Genomic DNA, 20,080 nt, shown 5'->3' with positions numbered 1-20,080 from the left:
CTAAATAAAATAAAGCCGCCAATGTCTGGATAAAAAGAGGATGTTAGTTTTGAAATATCACGTTGTCGATTTCTAGCGAAAGAAACGGACATTTTCAATTCATTTTCCATGCCATGAAAATTGGGTCATTTTTGCGTATAAAAACTATTTTCTTCTGTTAAATAAAAGCGATCGCATCAAATCGTGCGAGTTTTACGAATAAACGTGATTTGTAAAATAATAATAAAAAATAGTGATAATTTAATTAAAGTAGTTAATTAGAAGGAAAACATGATTTATTATTCAACCTTTAAAAAAAAAAAAAAAAAACGCACACAGTACCCATCACGGAACGAGATCTCATACTCCAAAAATCACGTTAAATTGATCGAATGGTTTTATTTTTAACACGGAAAATCAAATGGGACTGCCTCCCGTTCCGTTATCATTTTGAGAGAGAAAAGATAAGTCCACAATAATTATAATTTGCGAGATCAGCCTTGTAAAACTAACGGTTTCACATTAATCGCTAAATCATTTAAACATTTTCTATATAAAAATAAAACTGCTTGATAAATTTACGCAATTTTTGGAATATGGTGTTTTCGTTCCGTGACTGCATCATTTACATAATAAAATTTTATGTAGATTTGTGTAAAAAAAAGAAAAAAAAAAGAAGTTTGATAACCAAAAAATGGGTACTTCTATTGGAGAGAACCTATATCGATCCGAATGTTTCCAATTGAGATTTTATGGAACACTAACAGATCGGAAGTGGTCGAACTGTCACCAAACAGTCAATTAGTACTGACATAAATGAAACAAGTTTTTAATTTCTTTCCATGACTTTAAGTTTAGGATTAATTAACCCCCTCCTTTCATCTGTGTTAAGAATTTGTTTAATAATTTTCTTGTAAGTTAACTTTTTATTTCTTTATCCGCCCCCCCCTTTTTTATTTTTAAATAAAGATATTTTAGGGAGGATGTTTTTTGGGGAGGGGGGGCATTCTTTTTTTTTTTTTTTTTTTTTCCTCACCACATCAAACTTTTTAGGATTGAATTTTTTCAAATAAATTGAACTTTTTGTTATGAGGAGGGGGGGGCTATTTTGATAGGCGAGTACATATGATTTACGACCTTGTCACTCGGACTTAGGGTTAACGGTAAAATAATTTCAACTCTCTTAAATGTTTACAAACGAGTAAAATTAAAAATGCCATCAAAATCTAAAAGCTCTAAAATTATGAGGGGACTGTTCTTTTATAAACACCGGAAGTCGTCGTCAAGTAGTCTTTTTCTATCTTACCATGACGAATTTGTCTCAATGATCAAAGTAAAAGTGAAACTAAAAGTTCCAGGGCAACGCCGTTTAGGTTAGATAGTATAAAATAAAGTTTGTTTTACAGTTTAGGGAGCATTTTGGTGCTTATGCATCGATATTACCGCGCTATTTTTTTTTTTTTTTTAATTTAATTTTTTTTTTTTTTTTTTGCAATAGTATTTTCAAATAAAATTCAGTTTCTACGATATTTTTGTTTATTAAATTGTTAGGTGAAAGTACAGAATAGTTACAAAACACTCACTTCATAATGGTTTAGAATGGCTTTCTAAATAATAACGCTATTATTTTAGCGTGGTAAAATAGATGCACAGTTACCGGCATTTTTTACTAATATTTAACAAAACAAAACTGGCGAAAAAAAAAAAAATAATAAACAAGAAATAAACGTTACCAAAAGTAAGCTAAGTTACTCTCCTAGATAAGTTTAATGTTTTAACTTATTTTAATGTGTTTTTGTTTATTTTTCATCCCTGTTTTGTTGGCGATCGTTAAAAATGCCTTACTAAGTTTTACGCCCCTCTCCCTTCCCAACATTTATTACTAAGAAAGATTTGGTTAATTCCTGTCTGATGTCGAAACTATACTGTTACTTCTATTACTAATTTGGAGTTGGCATCCATCTGAAGCTGATTATTATCTTTCAAGGTGCGGGGGGGGGTAGTAGTGTACTATCTATTCTGTTTTCAAGAGACCATGCTCCCAAGAATCATCTCCTTTTTTAGTTGCATATTTTTGCTAGTTTTATTAAATTTTTAAAATGAGTGTTTAGTTTGCTACATAATTTCAAGAGAAAATAATCCCCCAAATGTTATTTCCTTAAGTATTTTTTTCAATACCCTTTAAAATGTTAATTTAATTTTTTCAAAAAAAAAAATTGCCGGATTGGATTACTGTATCGATTAAAACATAAATTTTTAAATTAATAAAACAAATTGACTATTTATGGCAGTGAATTTTTTAAAGATATCCGTTTGCTATAGATAAGTTTAACTTAAAATTTATTTTTACACTTGTTATACCCTGGGATGCGTTAGGATCAATATAACATTAAATATCTTACCACAGGGTATACAGCCTTCACATGGGTATGTTTGCAGTGCATGATGAAAGAAAATAGCCTAAGGAATAATTTTGAGCAAAGAAGAAAATCACTTGCTGTTACATGGCGATACATGTTTGTTATGAAGACACACGTAACGACAATTCAAACATAATACATGAAAGGTTAGAAGTCCAAGTATGATAACAGGAACGAACGGGAACGATGCTCATTTCTCCATTTTGAAAGTCACTTTGTTTTCCCTCCACGCTCTACTTCCAGTCATTGATCTCACGAAAAGTCGTAAGAATTTAAAGTCTAGGATTCGGACAAGGGGAGGCAACTTTGCTCAAAGAAGTAAAGAATTACTCCCTTTGCATTATACTTTTGTATCGTCCTAACACTGTACTGCAGTCTCAGACTATTCTCAGGAGTATCGAATGTCTTTATACCGTAAAACTGTAGTTTGGTCTTGCATCTAGATCTATAACAGGGTTCTACAAAGTTGACCTGACAACTAAAAGTTTATGTTAGGGATACTGTAGGAATTATTTTATGTCACAATGGGAATTTTAACTAACAGGTTCGATGCTCTCTGATGAAGGCAAGAAATGAAACATCACAAAACAACAAACTCTACCTGTAAAATTTGAGACCAACTTTATTGGTACACAGGATATTGTAAAATGGTGCGTCCATCTTGCGTCCAATGTGATGGAGTTGGTAGGTTGCTTCAATGAAGCGGTAGTTTTAGTTTTTTTGCAATTCGCATGCTGTCGTAGTCTGTTGCAGGGAAGGATGAATTTAGCTGCGTTTCATTGGATCTTGTGGCCCTAAAAAATTGGTAGCCGAAGATGAAAAGTTCACAATGTGATTGTAGACATTCTGTCTTATAAGTAAGCCTAATTCGTAGGCTTTTACAAATATGTTCTATACTTTAATCACGGCTGAGATCTGAAGTATAGAAAACACAAATGTTAGCGTCCAAGTCTCCTTCTTAGAAGACATAATAAAAATGAGTCCTTTCTTCTTTGCTGATCTGGAACGAACTAGCAGAGCTATCCGGTGTTGCTCAGAACCGTAAAAAACATACTGGAAGAGGTTAAAAGTATTTGAAGCATCTTTTCTATTGAAATTCCTATCTTTATACCTCTCTATTTTTCTCTCCTTCGCATTTCCTGTTTTTCCATATCCTCCTCCCCCTCACTTCTTTCACCTCCGTCAGCCCATTTAGTGTATTGAAAATAATAATGCAAGTCGTTCTCTCTTCTCCTTTATATAATAGACTAGCAGAGCCCATGCACTGGCATTGCCCGGTGGAAAGATGGGTCAAAGCCAGAACAGATTAAATGAAAGAACTCCACCCCCTCAAAATCAGATGTTACTATAATTAACACGTTATCATAGACTGAGTTAATATTTTGTTTTCTAAAGGGATAATTGAAGTTCTCACCATTGAAAAGCAATCCTGTTAATTAACGTATAAGAAAATGTGCTTCCACTCCCTATAATGAAAAAAAAAATGTTTACAAAGAAATATTTCTAATAAAGTTTGCATATGTGCATGTCATCCCACCTGCTAATAAAAGAAATTATTGAATAAGGAATATTTATGAAGACATATTTCAAGCAAGCCTGAAACCATTGGTTCTGGTGTCTTTGCAATAAAGGAGAAATCCTTATAGACTGAGGTAAATTCGTTTTGTTTTGATGATGATATTGGTAATGACCTGGAATGGAAACTCGCACAGCCTGGATGCTAGTCCGTGCAAAGTAGGAAAAGATAACTAAAAAATAAACGTGAAAAATATAGGTGACGCTGTACAAAAACTGTGACAGTCAAAAAGAAAAATAATGTGCATTACCCTTAATCCCAGTACACGAAAGTAATTAAAGAAAATGTAAGCAAAGGAATATTACAATCGTAAAACTATTTGTTCTGGTGTAATTAAATGTAGAAATCTTTCAAGACTGATAAATTTTTATATTTATGCATTGGCCATTAAGTCAAGATATGATTCCTGCAAATAAAAAGTAATGGGGGGGAGGGAAGCATGTGACTAAATCTTAAAAACATTGTTTCTGTATTGAACCATTGTTTGGTGTGTTGCAGAGATTGAGAAATCCTTCCAGGCGGAAACCTTTTTTTTTTTTTTTTTTCTCTCATAATTTATTATGAAGTGGTTTAGAAGTTAAGTAATTAAGCCCGCTAATTAAATGAAATGTAAACAACATTGAAAACCATAAGACAATAATCCTTAGAATGAGTGTCACCTTAATATTTAGAAAAGTAAAAATAATAGAATGGAATAAAAAGAATAGTACTAATAAGTATACTATTAGTGATGGGACGATTCTAATATTTTTCCCCGATTTCGATACAAGTACCGATTCCGATTCTTTGTAAATCTCTAAATATTTAGCTACAAAATGGTTATTTTGTCCTGATTACTGTAAAGACACATCTTAAATACACATTTTCTCAACCGTAAAAACACGGTTGTGGGGCGGGGGTGGGATGATCCATAGATTTTAGTTTTACTGGAAGTTTAAATCAATAAATTTTCTTTTATTATTACTTCCCGCAGTGGAAGATTTTGTTTTAAAAACAAAATCAAATGAAAAAGATAATTAAAGGAATCGTGTTTGGCATCAGGAAATAGGCATACATTTATCTGATACCGCAAAAAATTCTGATTTTTCCGATTCCGATTAATCATTTTAATATTATCGCTACTGCTACAAATCTAACTAATTAGGAATGAAGAAGTTGGGAAAGTGAAACTGTCTTCGAAAGTTCCAAATGGAAAGGTGAAATAACTGAAAGGTGTAAAGAATTTTTATTCCAGAAGTTGCTTTTGATGCAATAGTTCGAAGGCTTTCTGTTCTGCATGTTAAATGGCGAAAAAAAAAAATGTAAATAGCGAAAGTATTGTCGAAACCTGTGTTTATGTTGTTAGGGGGGGAAAAAAAAAAGTAAAAAAAGCAGAGGATTCATGTGTGTCTGAGCATCCGTAAGGGAAGCAAATTGTTGATTAGTGTCCTTGGCTCACTTGCTATGTAAGCGAAGACTATCTACAGAATTAAAGCATATGAACCAATAAGTCTTCAGGGGTTTTCCTCTGTTCGAATGAGCTGGGATCATCAAAGATAGATTTAAGAAATATGTTGGACTTATTATTTAACAGAAAAGAAATAGCCACATTTGTTCTGTGCGCTGACTCCATCTTTAGTGTTTAACTGTTTGAAAAATACCTTAAACCGATATTCCCTTATTCCAAGAAATGCACATTGACAGCCAATGAGAATGGGCAGACTTTAAGGAAGGAGCAATCATTATTTTAAAAAATGAAAATGAAGACATTTAATGTTTTATGTATTTGTAGAAGAATCAAACATGGACAGCAGTGTTGAAAAAGATGTGGCAAGTGTAATAATGTACTTATCGTGCTACCAACTGTGAAGATGTGTGGATGAAATTTACTATCCTAGGAATTTATATCAAAATTTATGATAACAAATGAAAGCGATTGAGTTAGGGTAAATCCTACATCACAATATACGTATTATACATTTATGCTGACGACACTACCATCTATGGCAATACTTCAAAGGCTGTAAATGACCAAGTTCTCTCTGATTCTCTCTCCTCTGATCTTGAGCACCTGGTACAATGGGCAAAGAGGTGGCTGGTTTATTTTAATGCAGCTAAAACAAAAATTCTATCTTTATATCAACAATGCTCTGATCCCTGTCTGGCATCAATTGAAATGAATGGCTCTCATTTTGGGGAGGCTCCATGTTTTAACCAGCTTCTGGATCTGACCTTTACTCCTGATCTGAAATGAAATGCTTGCATCATATCTGTTGCCAAGTGGGATTATTCTACCGCTCCAGTAGATCTCTCACTGGTGATGCAATTCTCTATCTATACAAGAGCCAAGTACATCCAAGGATGGAGTACTGTTGCCACATCTGGGTAAGAGCTGCTAGAAAAACTTATCCTGCCTTGACAGTGGGGGATGCATTTTTCTCTTCTCTGCAACCTCTTTCCCACAGAAGAGATGTTATTAGCCCCTCTCTGCTTTATCGTTATTTTCATGGCAAGTGCTCATCTGAGCTCCAATCCATGCCCCCCCCTGCCAAACTTTCGCGAAAAACTCTCGTCTAGCTGAAACCACTATCAATAATTTCCCCTACTCTTTATCTGTACTTAAACCTAAACGTAGATTCCATGAACAAAGCTTCTTTCTTAGAACTGCACGCCTGTGGAACTCTGTTCCATTTTTCTGTTTTCCAACCGACTACAATATGGTTGTCTTCAAGTCCAACGTAAACAAGTACCTGATAAGCCGTCCTCTTAAGTTAACAAATTTACCAAATTTCCACTACCAACAATTACTACAATAATATCTGATTGACTACTGTACACTCATTAACCCTTATCCTCAAGTGGCCTCCGGGCCTTCATAAGTGATGACTCCTTTGTTAAAAAAAATAAATAAAACATGTATTCAAATATTCCATTAAAGTTCTCCTTTACATCTCAAACGCTGATTTAGTAAAGAAATTGATGACATAATTGTTTTCTCCCCAATTGACAATTTAAATATGTTATTGCAGATCATTATTTTTGGTGTCTTGGTTTTATTGGATTCCAGGACAAGCATTAATCTAGTCTGGTGGAGTATCCAGCTTCGCGCTGTTACTTAAGGTAGCATCACTTTGGTGAAAATACAGCGTTCCTCTTAAAACCCAGTGTGGGTTAGCCAGATCTTATTTGAGCTGCGGCTACTATTTTATTTTGAATATTTAGTCAGGGTTTACTTGGAGGGAAAAATGCCTCCATGCCAGGTTGTCCTGACAAACCCCCTACAGAGAGACCTTAGATACTTGAGGATAGTGTCTAGTAGGCATTCAAGTTCTCTCCTTTCATTTTTTTGTTTTTATTTTACTTCAATCGAAGTTCTCAGAAATCAAGGGGCCCGCTACCTGGGGTGAACACTTGATCTCTATATGAGATACATAGATATTTGAATGTTCTATTAAACTTCCTTATCTCTCAAACGCTGGGTTAGTAAAGAAGTTGAAAACAATCTTCCTCTCCCCATACGTTGTAGTGTATCTTTCATTTTGGTCTCTTGGTCTTACTGGATTCCAGGATAAGAATTTATCTAGTCTGGTGGAGTATCCAGCTTCGTGCTATTACTTGAGGTAACCTCACTTGGAGAAGGTGCATCATTCCTTGTAAAAGTTAATGTGGGTTAGCCATAGTGAGGATATCTTGTTTGGACTGCAAATACTATGTGATTTTGAATATTTGGTCAGGGTTTACTTTTAGAGAAAAGTGTTCTCATGCCAGGTTATTCTGGCAAACTCCTGTACAGAGAGACCTTAGACACTCGAGGATAATGTCTAGTAGGCATTCAAGTTCTGTGTATAGATTTTTTTTTTTTTTTTTTTTTTTTTTTACAGGGTGGTCACCACTTATCAAGGCCCGGAAGCCACTCAGGGATAAGGGTTATTGTAAGTACAGTACGTTAGTGTGGATATTTAAAGTGTCTACTTAAGGGGGTGGTTCATCAGGAATTTGTTTACGTTGGACTTGAAAACATCCAAGTTGTAGTCAGGAGGGAAGCAGGCAGACGGAACAGAGTTCCACAGGCGTGCAGTTCTAAGAAAGAAGCTTTGTTCATGGAATCTGTTTTGATTTAGGCATAGATAAAGAGTGGGGAAAGTTTTTGACAGTGGATTCAGCTAGAAGGGTGTTTTTTGTAAAAGATTGGCGAGGAGGGGCCAGAGATTGGAGTTCAAATGATGTAAATGTTTTGTGCAATGGTTTTTTTTTTTTTTTTTTTTTTTTTTTTTAAGGGTTGAATTGAGATGGTTGTTAATAAAATAGTCAAAAACGTATAAATAATAATCGAAACTTAAACGCACTTGATTTAGACATTTTTCGTCATCATATTTGACTTAATGTCCATTTTTTACATGTTGGCATGCGTTAGACAGCTTTAAAAAATTGCTTCCAAACTAATTTCTCCCTGATCGGGTCTTGATTTCCCTAGAGTCCATTTTTATCACTTCTTTCCATGCTTTCCTTGCACTTTTCCTGTGAATTAAACCTGCTACGTCAACTGTTCTACATCTACTAACCCTATAATTTTCATCCATCTTTCAATGTGACCATACCATCTTAGTCTCTTGTTTTGAACACCTTTCTCTATACTGTTTAATTTTCCTCTGTGGTTATCAGATCTAAACTTGTATTGGAGATTCTCCTTCATTGTATGATTCTCATTTCATTGCATGTCCTCAACTCTTACTGACCAAATTTGTTTTATATTTGATGTTACTAACAGAAAGTTCTGGTGTTTCCTGTGATTGAATGAGAAGTCTCCTATATTAGCCCATAACATTTGGCTAGGAACAAAGTATAGCATTTGTTCTGATGTTAAACTTAGTCTAAACTTAATAATTTATGAATATGAGTTTGTTCCATGCATTAAAAGTGAAAAGTATTTATAGATCTAGTTCTGCATTAGTGTCAGTGAAGAAAAATTCCTAGATTGAGGCCATTTTTATTTTAGTTTCAATTCAAAGTTCCCTTTTTTTAGGAAGCTGGATTTTACCTAAACAAAAAAAGAAAACAACCCCCCCCCCCAAAAAAAAACATATCTTACCCTCCAAAATTTAAAATTAATGTCATGTTTATATCCTGTCCGAGATGGGTATTCAACTAGTTGTAAATAAAATCTTTTTGCTATTTTGTTATGTAGATATTACAATAGAAAAATGTGAACATGAAAAGTAATATGCAAAGCTTAAACATGGAAAAGTAAAGGGCTAGTTTTAAAATCTGGAAAAAAAAAGGATAAGATATTCTAGTAAAAAAAATATATTTATAACTTAAAATATTGCAGCATTAAGAATTGATTAATAATGTTATAAATTGAATTAAAAAAAATCTCAATACTGCAATATTTTTAGTTACAAATTTATATTTTTTTACTAGAATATCTTTTCTTTTCCAGTTTTAACAACTAGTCCTTTACTTTTCCATGCTTAAGCTTAACCATATTACTTTTCATGCTTGCATTTTTCTATTGTAATCCATGATTTTTCCAGGATTCCAATAAATTCACTTATTTTTTGTTTAATTTCAGTCTTATTTTTTGTTTTTTGCCCCCATAAACATAACACACATATGTAATAACAATGTATGGCACTCGTCTTCTTTCAATAAAATCCTCCCTCCCTTTCATTCTTTTTGTTTCACTTGTTCTCTTTTTGCGAGAGCAGTGAATTAATAGCAATAGTAGTCACTGAAGCGATGTGATTCCTATGGAAATCAGTCATAAAAAACGTCGCTCACCCCCTTACACTTTTTATGATTTTGAATACCAGTAAATTCATCATAACTTTTGTTTTGATGAACGAAAATTAAACATTTTTTTTCACAATATAGCTGAGAAAGGTGATGTATAAACTGTAATAATTGTTTGAAAAATGAGTTGTGAAGCTTTAAGGCAGTTCTAAATGACTAAAATTGCCACTTAACCATGTGTTCAAACACAGTAGTGTTTGAATCATTATATATAAATATAAATATATATATATATATATATATTTTAAATGTTTTTTTTTTTTTTTTTAATGCATATATCTATTAATAACTCAATAGTGCAGAACTAGAGCTATAAATACTTTTTATTTTTTAATATAGAACAAAAACTCATTCATAAAAAATCATCGTATTCATCGAAAAAATGATAGATTAAAAAAAATTTTCAATGAATATGAATTCTTGTTCTCTGTATTAAAAGTGGTTAAAAAATTAAAAACATGTGTACAGAATAATTTAAACTTGTGAACAGATAATTATAAATTATAGAATATATACTCTAAGCAACAGGGTGGATATATTTTTTTGAATTTTTGTAAGCGTTACTACTGAAACTACTATCTTCCCCAAAAGAAAAAAAAAAACATGAAAATTTAACATTGATGTTATGTTGATGCGTTTCTGAATTTTTGAGATGAGCATTGGTTATTCATATTATTTAGGTTCTTCAAACTACTGTTCTCATCTTGAATGTCATTTTCACAGCATTTTGACCGATGTAACCTCCAACCTCCTTCAACTGTATCTTGTCGAACTCTGGAATTTGGACAGAATTTCGAACCAAACCCATTTATTTCACAGTATGATAGCCTGCTCTCATTCTGTCAGCTATGACTGGATCGCAATTTTATTTTTTGGTCACTCACACTAAGAACTGAACCTTCAACTTTCAGGAAAATATTGCTTTTACAATTTATTTTTTCCAAGTATTCTAACCACCATGCCATAAAGCCTTGTGGACCCATGAAATAAACAAAGGGTTTGAAATTCTGTCCAAATTCCTGAGTTCCACAGAAACATTGCTGGATATTCTACTAGTTTAAAATAAAAATGTTTTTGCTATAGATATGTAACGTCTTCTACCCTTCATTTTAAACTGCGTCTTATCTGAGTAATAGTTTTATTTTTGGTGTTTATCATTCCATGTTTTTCAAGATCATTTAGCTGTGAAATAGGGAAATAATTCATCTGTCAATCAACCTCTGGACAGTCGCCCCCCCCCCCCCCCCCCCCAAGGAGTTGCCCATGACTATTATTGAATTTCTTCCAATTTACTGTTGTAAAAAATTCTCTGCTTATGTAATTTACAAGTGATTCGGCCAAAGGTTATCCATTGTGAAATTTTATTCAATTGATGATAATTTCTCAAGTTAAAATTTTTTTTTTTTTTTAACTATTTCTCTCCAAACATTGAAATATAAATTCAAGATTAATTTTTGTTTATAAAACCTTCATTTTTATTTTATTTACGTATGAATATTGTCTGAAGAAAGTTTGAAAATTTGTGCACTTGAATCCAACAACACTTCTAACATAAATTTATCTTGTTGGATTTTCAAAGTCAGACCTAAATAATATCTAAACTGACAAAGCAAACTTTGTTTCTGACTAGCCAATATTTATTTGTTATTGTTGTACAGTGTTATTTGTAAAGCTACAATTTATTTTTAAAATTACTTTGTCCCAGACGACTGCTAATATGAAACATTTTTAAATAATCGCCAAAAAATAAAAATCATCAAAGCGGATAACTTTTTTAAAACAGAAGAATATAAGTTGTCTGCTTAAGTTTTAAAATGTGTAAACATAAAAATTAAAAACTGAACAGACTTCATTGTATCTTGGCCAGATGAGCATATTTGTTGTGCCTCTATGGTATTTCCTTTATTTTTTATTTTATCTTATTCATGATATAAATAAAATATCAAGATGTTTTTGTTTTTTATTAGCGATATATAAGCGTTTTTTTTTAAACTGTTTTTGTTAATTTTCACTTTCCTAAGTGGTGAAAAGGGGTAGTTACTTCCCCTTTGTTTACATTTTAAGCGTCACTCTCTTTTTATGGGACATTTATTTTTATTAAATATTTTTTTTTTTTTTTTTTAATATTTTGCAAAAATATTCTGTGCAAAAATTTTTTATCCATGAACACGTGTTTCTAGGTTCACCCTTCATCAGTATGGTTGATCCATGTTGAAGGGTGAACCCAGAAATGCATGTCCATGGCTAAAATTTTTATGCGCATAAAAATAGTTTTAAAAAATATTTAAAAAAAAAAAAAGTATCAATATTCATATGAGATCCTGTTCAATGTTCCATTTGATAGCTCCCAAAAATCTCCTTTTTGAAGCCAGCGTTGGACATTTTATCGTTCTTTCTGTATTCATCTAATTACATTTAAACTACTCTACCTTATTGCTTTTCTTACTCTGATCTCACAATTTGCTTCAAAATTATACTAGCAAAAAAAAACAAAAAAAAAAAACTTTCTGCATCAGTTGGCTGCTGAGTCACAGCATTGTTAAAAACTCTGAATCTTTTGATGTTTATCTCTACTTCTGAGCTTATCTTTTGCAAATTTCATACAAAGGTAATTTGTCTGACAGTGTTCTTAGATATGTTTTGTACTGAAATTCATCCGATAAGTATCGAAAATAGAAAAAATTCCTATCTTAAAACGTCCTTCTCTTATAGATAAAAAAATATGAGAAGAAAGACTATTAAGATCGTCAAGCCCAAATATCAGCTGACGGGATATTGTTAATGAACAGGATTTGATGAACAACATTATCATTATTTTTTTTTTATTTTTCTTATTATTTTGTGAATTAGTCCACCAGGCAAATTATTCCTCGAAATATATAATATTCAATGGAGGATTGATTCTATAATAATACATACGCAGTCTGCATGAATTAAAATATCATGTTTAAGTATATTGTACGACCAAGCAACGCTGGGCTGCCAGCTAGTAAAACAAAACATTTCCTAATTTTTATTTATTGCAGACTATTATCCTCCTCTTTTTTAAGTTGTTGTTTCATGTTGGAGTTCCTATCCCGTCATGGTTACTACCTGATGAAGGCCAGAGGAATAGTTGGTCGAAACGTTGTGAAACAATAACTTAAAAAGATGAGGATATAAATAAAAATTAATAAATAATACTCATCTCAATAATGAATTCCAATTAAAATAATATATAAAACATTTCCGATTTTAAACTTTTTATTCTGAAAATTTTACATATGAAATACAAAATAACATTGAACCAATTGTAATTTTTGTAAACGAGAAACTTTTGATAACTTTTTGACCTGTTGATTTTTTTTTTTTTTTTTTTTGGTCTGATGCTGGAATCAACAAATTAAGACCTAAATTTAGGGGCCTTAATTTGTTGATTCCAACATCTTCACTAGCTCAATTTACGAATCACTTTTGCTTTGCAAGGACTCGAATTATAAACAAAATTTTTAAAATTTTGTACCTATGTTAAGCTCGCATTTAAATACAATATAATTTTTTATTTATTTTTTTGTGTTAATCTGCTTTTATACTCTTTTTTTGTGTTAATCTGTGCTTTTATATTCTTCATTTTACCTGTATTTACAATATAACATTTCCCATGCTCCCTCGTGTATCGCCTAACTACACTATAATGGCGAAATTCAAAATTTTTAATATCGAATTTCAAATCAAACCAATGGTTTCTATTTAATTGTTGTGTAACAAATATATCAAAAAAATTACAAAAAATAAGATAGAAAAAAAAAATGAAAAAAACAAAACATTTTTGTAACAAAACATTTATTTGGCTAAAAAACACAGGAGTTCCAAGAATGGTAATTATTTAAATTGTGCATTAACAATCATGAGTTACTTGCCTTGTTTTTAGTATAAGTTACCCAAAGAAATATGACAAGGGTTTTTATGATAAAGCTTGAAAACAGTTTTTTTTTAAATAATGCTGTAGTATTTAAGTATTTCTGGCATGCCAATGAAGTATATATCATTGGTTAAAGTTGAAATCTACACGAAAAGTCAGTAGATACCATATTTTTTTTTGTTTTCTGAATTCCGCTATTAAGTGTAATTGCACCCTATTTTCTAAAAGTATTTCCTTGAAACTGGCTTTCCGTAAAAAGGAGTTTACTAAAACTATTGGTAAATCAAACCGTACGTAGTACAAAACTAAAACTAACCATCGAATTTGAAAACAATATTAACAGATAGTTAATTAATGAGAGTTCGTTTTACAAAGCAATATGCAAATTAATTAACCTTTGGCTGTCAATCGCATACATGTTAGTTAGAATTTGACTTGTAATCTCACTGTTTGCACAACAGATGCTTAAACTTTATAAACACATGTAAGCTGTGTAAAAAAAAAAAAAAAAAAAAAAAAAAAAAAAATTTTGTGAACAAATAGCATTTCTAAGATTTTTGATTAAGTTCCCAAACATCTGCTTACCAAACTGAAACGTCTATCAAGTTGATAAAGCCATGCCATTATGAGGCATTTGAAAATGACAAAACTAGATTCGGCTTAAAAACATAAATTTTTAAAAATAGTTGTCAACGATTATTGCTTTCTGATGCTGTCATATATATGTAGGCAGCATTTTCTCTAGTAAGTATATTTCATTAAATAAAATAGATTTTTTTTTTTTTTTTTTGTCTATTCTACTTTTTATCCTTTCCAACTCTTGAATAACGGTCTTCACTCCTGGCAGAAACTGGCGGATATAATCGATATTTGTCACAAGTCAGGGTACTTTCCAATCATTCTGGATTCATCAGGGATGGATTAATCTAACTGGTTTCGAACAATTTATATTTCATTTGAGCATGGAGAATGGCCTTTTTTTTTTTTTTTTTCAAAGGAGTTACCACTCATCAAGGCCTGAAGGCCACTCAAGGATAAGGGTTTATGAGTGTATGGTAATCAATGGGAAAATATTGTAATCGTTAGTAGTGTAAATTTGGTAAATTGGATTACTGAATTGGACGGCTCATCAAGAACTTGTTAATGTTGGACTTGAAGACTACCATATTGTAGTTAGTTGGAAAGCAGAAAAATGGAACGGTTCCACAAGCGTGCAGTTCTAAGATAAGCTTTGTTCATGGAATGTACGTTTTAGGTTTAGGCACAGATAAAGAGTGAGAGAAATTATTGATTGTAGTTTCAGCTAGATGAGTGTTTTTCATGAAAGTCAGGCAAGAGGGGATCATAAATTGGGGCTCAGACGAGCACTTGTCATGAAAATAACGATAGAGCAGAGACAGGCTCACAATAACTCTTCAGAGTGAACAAGTTTGTTTGGAATTAAAAACACGTTTTAAAATAAGTTTAAACATAAATCCAGGTAGGGAGAATAGTCTTGTCTTTGGTAACATTTATTTGTTGCATATTTTTTTTTCATCTCTTTTTGTTGTTCTGTTCGTTACAGTAACAAATGCTTGAACCTCATCCTTCTTTGAGGGAAGGGGTTTAAGTTTAAATGTACATATAATTTCCTTTTTTTTGAAACCTAAAGATTTTATCTGTATTTTTCGCTTGTGTCCAAAATAAAGAAGTACCATAAACATTATTTTGGAAGAAGCCGATAACAAACACCGACAGTGTTCAGATGGTGCCAATGAAATTTAAAAACCTTATCCAGAGCTTTTAAATTTTTTACTATGAAATGTGAACTGCTTGGAACGTTTTGCAAATATATGCTAAAAGGTTTAAAAAGGGATGTTTACAGCAATGAACCAATAAAAGAAATAAATAAGACTTTGAGAATCAGCGTTAAATCTAGGAGTGGGATTAATAGACCATTCCGTGGTCCTTACTATTATATTGTAAATGAATAACCTTTAATAAATTTTGTGTTCATTTCATTTTATCAAGAAAAAATTTTTAAAAATCGTTTTGGAATTGGAAATTAGGCTCCAATTTTTCAGATTCCTGTACTGATTCCAATACCTCAAAAAATTCTGATTCCCGATTAATCCTCCCAACACAAATATATATCTAATAAATTCTTTAATGTTACTAATCTATAAATATAAAAGCGAAAATGTATGTATGTATGTACGCTTTTCTTCGATGTCGACAAAAGGCTTCTTTCAGAGAAGCGCTCGCTCGCTCGCTTCGCAACTTCTTAAAACTTGTTATATCATTTATAAATCGTAATATCTCGCAGTTAACCACGGAGCTCGCCTTTCTATTTAATTTTAATGACTTTCAAACGTTAATTATTCGACATTTCCCGCATCGGCACGTGTTACATTCGCTTTTCGGTATAAATAAAAAGTGAAACTCTACTCTAATCACGGGCGACAAGATCAAAGTGTAGTATCTGTTCCGACAGATACTGCAAGCAAAGACCAGATGTGGGGGCAACCCCACATACCTGACCTTTAACCAGCTCCCATTTCCCACCTCTCGGGAGCTGGTCCCCTTTTTCCCTTCCCCCTCCCTTCACTCCTCACATTAAAAATCGGCCTTGTGCCTAATTTGCCCGGTGGGGGAGCAAATAAATACCCACAGGCCCAGAACCAGTGGTCTAACGTTTGGTCAATGTCGACTTCATCATATCAGACGGTAGCTTTCGTTTCAAGACGAGGGAGCGGGTTTTTAAAAACAAACAAACCCATTTATTGACCTCATTAAAAACTGTCCCGCACAAAATGCTAACTGCTGAATAGCTATTGCCGTCACGTCAATCAAAAACGTGCACCTGTTTTTTTTTTTTTTTTTTTTTTTTTTTTTTTTTTTTCACACACTTTACTATTTTCCAACTGCGCGTCGTCAAGGCTTTTTTTTTTTTTTCACGGGCACCTGTTTTTTTTTTCACACTCACAAACACTCGGGCAAAGCCACGTACCCCTCGCTAGTCTATATATATAAAAGGCAAAATATGTGTGACCATTTCGTGTATGTCTCGCAAAGGCTTTCACACACACTCCCGGGGTCGTTACTATCACTTAAAACTGTTTATATAGGTCCTATATCATAATATCTAGGATTTGGGAACGTGGGTCGTCTCTAGATTTATTTACGTTGACTTTTATGAGATTCGCGCTATTTCGCTCTGTCCCCTGTTTGTCCTGCATTTTAGTATAAATACAGTGAAACTAAATTCAAACGTTGTGTTCTCGGCTTTCGCGCTGCTTTCCCCCCCTTCCCACCATCATCTGGGGAAAGTGAAAACTAAAAATAACGATCCCGTGATGACCTCATTTAGCGTCTTCCTGTCAGTCAAACCTCTTTTACTAGCTTTATAAGCCTTAACTTAACACTCTAATCAATTACCCTCACTCGTGGTCGAGACGGTTAAGTAGTTGGCTTTGATTTCCACCTCCGCGTCAAGGCTTCCGGGTTCAATCCCTCTTCCCGACGAAAACTATTTTTTTTTTTTCTTTTACACCTTTAAATATCCGGGCAACATTTTCTTTTTATTACTTTGCTTATTCTTTAGTTTACCCCTCCCCCATACACAGGTTTATTTGTGCCATTTTTTTTCCGTTTTGCTTTTTTTTTTTTTTTTTTTCTTACATCGTCTTTTCTATAATATTAAAGCAGGGTTATTAATTACCCCCCCCCCATACACACACCACTGGGTACCCCCCCCCCCCCATCTAGTTATATATATTAGTAACAATAAAGAATTTTTCAGACCGCCCGGAAGACTGATTAATGTTATGTACCAGAGTTATACTTCAACCGATAAGAAATAGAGAAAAATAAAACTGCTAATATTGTGAATCAGTTTAAATGATATCAAAGTTCTCTAATGAATCCTTGTAACTCTAAACGGCTAACACACTAGTGCGTAAACAAAACCGGTCTTTAATCTTTGGCTATTCGACATAACTTTCTAAGAGGGTGACATCTCTGAACATGGGCTTTGTATTATTATTATTATTAGAAACTAAGTTTGCCATTCTCAAGAACTTTCTACTTTAATGTGTCGGTGGACAATCATAATATTCTCCATTCCTAATGCTGTTGTGAAACCTGACATAGTTATTATGGAATAAGTCAGAGAGAGAGTTGCAACCTTGTTTGGAGTGAGTGTCCCTAATGATGGAGGTCTGAACAGAGCTGAAAGGGAGAAACAGCCTAAATATCAAGGTTTCATGTATGATATGAAAAGAAACTGGAATCTTAGGGAGATATCATACCAGTTAGTATAGGTGCCATAGGGCTTATGAAGAAGAACCTGAAGTCCTACCTAACTAATATTCCTAGTGAACAAAGTGCAAAAGAGATCCAGATAATTGCACTTAAGGGAACAACGAGGATACTAAAAAGAGCTCTAGGTTGGTTTCAATAAAAAGCAGGGCAATGTTGGCAGCTCGTTTGGCTGCCTCATACCCAGCATAACAATCTTCAAAGGAAGAAAATTAAAAAAACTAACAACTTTTTCTTTGTCCAAATTTGTAGATTCATAAGATTTTCTTTATTTTGATGTTTGAACATTCATCATAACTAGGACTAGGACTACAGCATATTCTTTTCATTGTTTTGACTCCAGTGTGTATCCTTTGATTTCTTATATGTTTTTATATAGCGTGATGTGGTTCTCGGTTGATTAACTGTGTTGGATATAAACTCGAGAGTTAAAACTATGAAAGAATATGCTGTTGTCAAGACATTCAACAACTTAATTGCTAATGCACTTCTATTGTTTGTTGAATGAAAAAGTGAAAGTTGATAAAAATGTTAAAATAAAACTTTGTTTTAATTCTGTTGTAATTATTTTTTGCCGCATCATTTTGAAGAATCTTATTTTTGCAATCGACTTCTTAAAACCTTTGTACTCTGTTATCTTTTCTTTCTTTTCTTGACAATATTCCAGAGATGTGAGCTTTGTCCTCAGAAAGAAGGTGCCCTGAAACGAACTGACACAGGAGGTAAGCATATCTGTTGCATATAGTACCAAATTAGTTTCCTTTCTTATTGTCCTCCTTCACAGGGAAGGTGTTCTTTTTAATGTTGTTCTTGTTAGTGATTTCTTGATCATTTTGAACATGATAATATTTTAAAAGTTAACTTGATTTTCAGCAAAAGTGTAGAACAGTTAACAGAAGATTTGACAAAAAAAACCCAAACAAATATATAATAAATAACTTGTTAACAAAACTAAATTTTCTATCGACCTACATAAGTTTAAACTTATGAAACTTTTGTTATTTCACTTAACCGATTTTGTCAATCAAAGATGGCAGGATGATTTTTTTTTTTTTTCTTGGTAGTTATCTAAAAAATTTTCTTTTGCCTTGAAAAAGGCCTTATTTTTATTATCTTGAAAAATCCTTGAAAATATCTTAAAAGACCTTGAGGATTGTATTCAGTAAAAATTGTGTTGAAATATTAAAAATAAAATTGAAATAAATCTCTATTTGGGATGGGGGGGGGGGTATTGCGGCCGCCATAAATAAAAATGACCCTCTGAAAAAAAAAAACTTTCTGTAGATGGGAATCTCCAATGGTGCCCCCCCCTCCCCCTCAAAAAAAAAAAAAAATGTGATAACCTAAAATGAGGCTGGCCAGGCCAAAAAAAAATTGACAAGACAGTAACAATCTTGGTTGGAAATTTAAAAGCTGTAAAGAGAGTTAGTATTTAAGATGAAATAAAACACATTTAAAACTACTTAAAAAACAAAAAAAAACCCACCAAAAACTGAAGTTGGGTTGCAAAGTAACTTTTATTAGCTATGGTAACATTTATTTGTTGTATTTTTTTATTTATTTATTTTTTTTTTTTTTTACTACTTTTTCAAATCGCTGTGGATTGTAAAACACCTCAAATTTTGTTTTGAAAACTTGAATTTTGGCTGGAGAAGGCCTTGAAAAACTTTGAAAAGTTCTTGAAAATGGGCATTGAAAATCTGTACAAACCCTATTTAAGGAAAAAAAAAAAAAAATTAAACTCCCAACTCTTTCAAGGCAAAAAATGTAAACATGGTTATATTTGAAATTATTTCTGACCAGCAAATATATCTTCACATGGCGTGAATACTGATAAAATTATATGGTTAAGGCACATTTTATTAAACATTAAATTTAAAACGGATACAAAATTTTTTATTTATCTATATATATATAAAAGAGAATATGTATGTATGTATGTACGCTTTTCCTCGATGTCCACAAAAGGCTTCTTTCAGAGAAGCGCTTGCTCGGTTCACAACTTAAAAACTTTTTATATCATCTATAAATTGTAATATCTCAGAGTTACCCATGGAGCTTGCCTGTCTATTTAATTTTATTGACTTTCAAACGTTAATTATTCGACATTTCCTGTATCGGCACGCGCTACAT

General features: G+C 32.5%; 1 protein-coding gene across 4 annotated transcripts in view; it reads left to right on the top strand.

Annotated features, from left to right (window-relative positions):
- The window catches only part of LOC145247532 (zinc finger protein zfp-1-like), a 142,053-nt gene that overhangs the window by 7,135 nt on the left and 114,838 nt on the right, over positions 1-20,080 (top strand). For 2 of the 4 annotated variants that reach the window (XM_080109364.1, XM_080109362.1), the window contains exon 3: positions 18,615-18,669. In XM_080109364.1, the coding sequence (XP_079965490.1) occupies positions 18,615-18,669 (55 nt within the window). Of the gene's footprint in view, positions 1-18,602; positions 18,670-20,080 lie in introns of all 4 variants that reach the window. The other 2 variants (XM_080109363.1, XM_080109361.1) reach the window with 1 other exon arrangement.

Source organism: Euprymna scolopes, chromosome 25 (assembly GCF_053919585.1).
Source record: "Euprymna scolopes isolate OS-2025 chromosome 25, ASM5391958v1, whole genome shotgun sequence".
Classification (NCBI taxonomy): domain Eukaryota; kingdom Metazoa; phylum Mollusca; class Cephalopoda; order Sepiida; family Sepiolidae; genus Euprymna; species Euprymna scolopes.
This window is presented reverse-complemented; position numbering and strand designations above follow the sequence as displayed.